The 1191-nt window shown below is 65.8% G+C and overlaps 1 protein-coding gene across 1 annotated transcript in view; it reads right to left on the bottom strand.

Annotated features, from left to right (window-relative positions):
• The window catches only part of FANCF (FA complementation group F), a 1815-nt gene extending 1527 nt beyond the window's left edge, over positions 1 to 288 (bottom strand). Inside the window, exon 1 of the mRNA XM_085300984.1 lies at positions 14 to 288. Within this exon, the coding sequence (XP_085157110.1) occupies positions 14 to 268 (255 nt within the window). The 5' untranslated portion in view covers positions 269 to 288. The remainder of the gene's footprint in view (positions 1 to 13) is intronic.
• Positions 289 to 1191: the final 903 nt, after the last annotated feature.

The following is a 1191-nucleotide window of genomic DNA, read 5'->3' as shown; positions in this document are numbered from 1 at the left end:
TCTCCAGCAGCGCCAGGCTCAGCAGCGCCGGGCAGCGCCCCAGGTGCCGGAAGCCGAGCAGAGGCCGCGGCTGGCCCTGCCGCAGCCGCCGCCCCAGAGCGGCCCGCAGCCGCGGCCGGGCGCGGAAGCGGCCGTGGAGGTGCTGGAAGTAGCGGGCCCACTCCAGGGCCCTGGCGAGGGTCGGGGCGTCCCAGGCGCGCACCAGCGCGGAGCGGGACACGGCCAGGAGCCCCGGCAGCTGCGCCACCTGCTCCAGCAGCGCCTCCATGGCGCCGCGGCCCGCTCCCTTGGCGCCGCCGGTTTGAGCCCGAGTCCCGCCCCCGCCCGGGAAGCGGGCCAATCCAGGCCGGGCAGGAAGGGGCTTCGGAGCCCCATTGGCTGGCACTGACGTCAATCCGCTGCGGATTGATTTCCGTTAAAGGGCGGTTTCCCGCGCTGTCCTTTCAGGCAGTTGTTCTGCGTTTCTGGGCAGAGGGCGGGTGAGGGCAGTTAAGCAGAATAAACAAGCGAGCACACAGAACAGCCCCCCAAACCCTAAACTGGCAGTTGTGTGACACCCAAGTGCCTCATTAAAAGTGAAAAAAAGTGAAAAASTCGTGGGGAGCTGAGGCGCCGTGTCTCAGGGCGTGCTCGCTGCTGGGGGTGGCTGCTCCTGTGGTTCCTCGCTAGCGCTTGGTTGGGATTAGCAGCTGCTTGCACAGGCACGCGGTCCTTTCCCTCCCTGCCAGTTTGAGTTAAAGGACTGTGTCATGCTGCGTACGGGCGCCATTACCCGCAAGCCTCAAGGTAGAGGGGAGGAAGGGGGCCAGCCTGCTCCTGGGGATGGGGAAACGTCCTCCTGAGGTGCCGGGAGGGCAGGGCCAGCCGCCCTTGCRGGCAGCGCTCGTCTGGGCGAGGACGTGCGCCCGCACCTCACCACGCAGCCAGGCCCGCCACACCGCCAAGCCCTCTGCGCTGCCAGGCTCGCCTCAGCGCCGCCTGAGCCACTGCTKGGGCCAGGTCCTGCCGAAAGACGAAGCCAACACCTGGCAAAGCGAACAAGGCCTTTCTGGAGACCAACTGCAAGCTATAACATTGTAGGGCCGACTATACCATGCTGCCTGTAGCTCGTGTTTGCTTCCCTATATCTTAGTGCTGGAAGCAGTTTCCCCTGGGGTCATTACCTGAATTCCTTGCAGCTGTGGGTGATGG

This window comes from Rhea americana, unplaced genomic scaffold, assembly GCF_003343005.1.
Source record: "Rhea americana isolate MKP2758 unplaced genomic scaffold, rheAme1 scaffold_17, whole genome shotgun sequence".
Classification (NCBI taxonomy): domain Eukaryota; kingdom Metazoa; phylum Chordata; class Aves; order Rheiformes; family Rheidae; genus Rhea; species Rhea americana.
The sequence above is the reverse complement of the archived record's forward strand: the minus strand, read 5'-3'. Positions and strand labels throughout refer to the sequence as shown.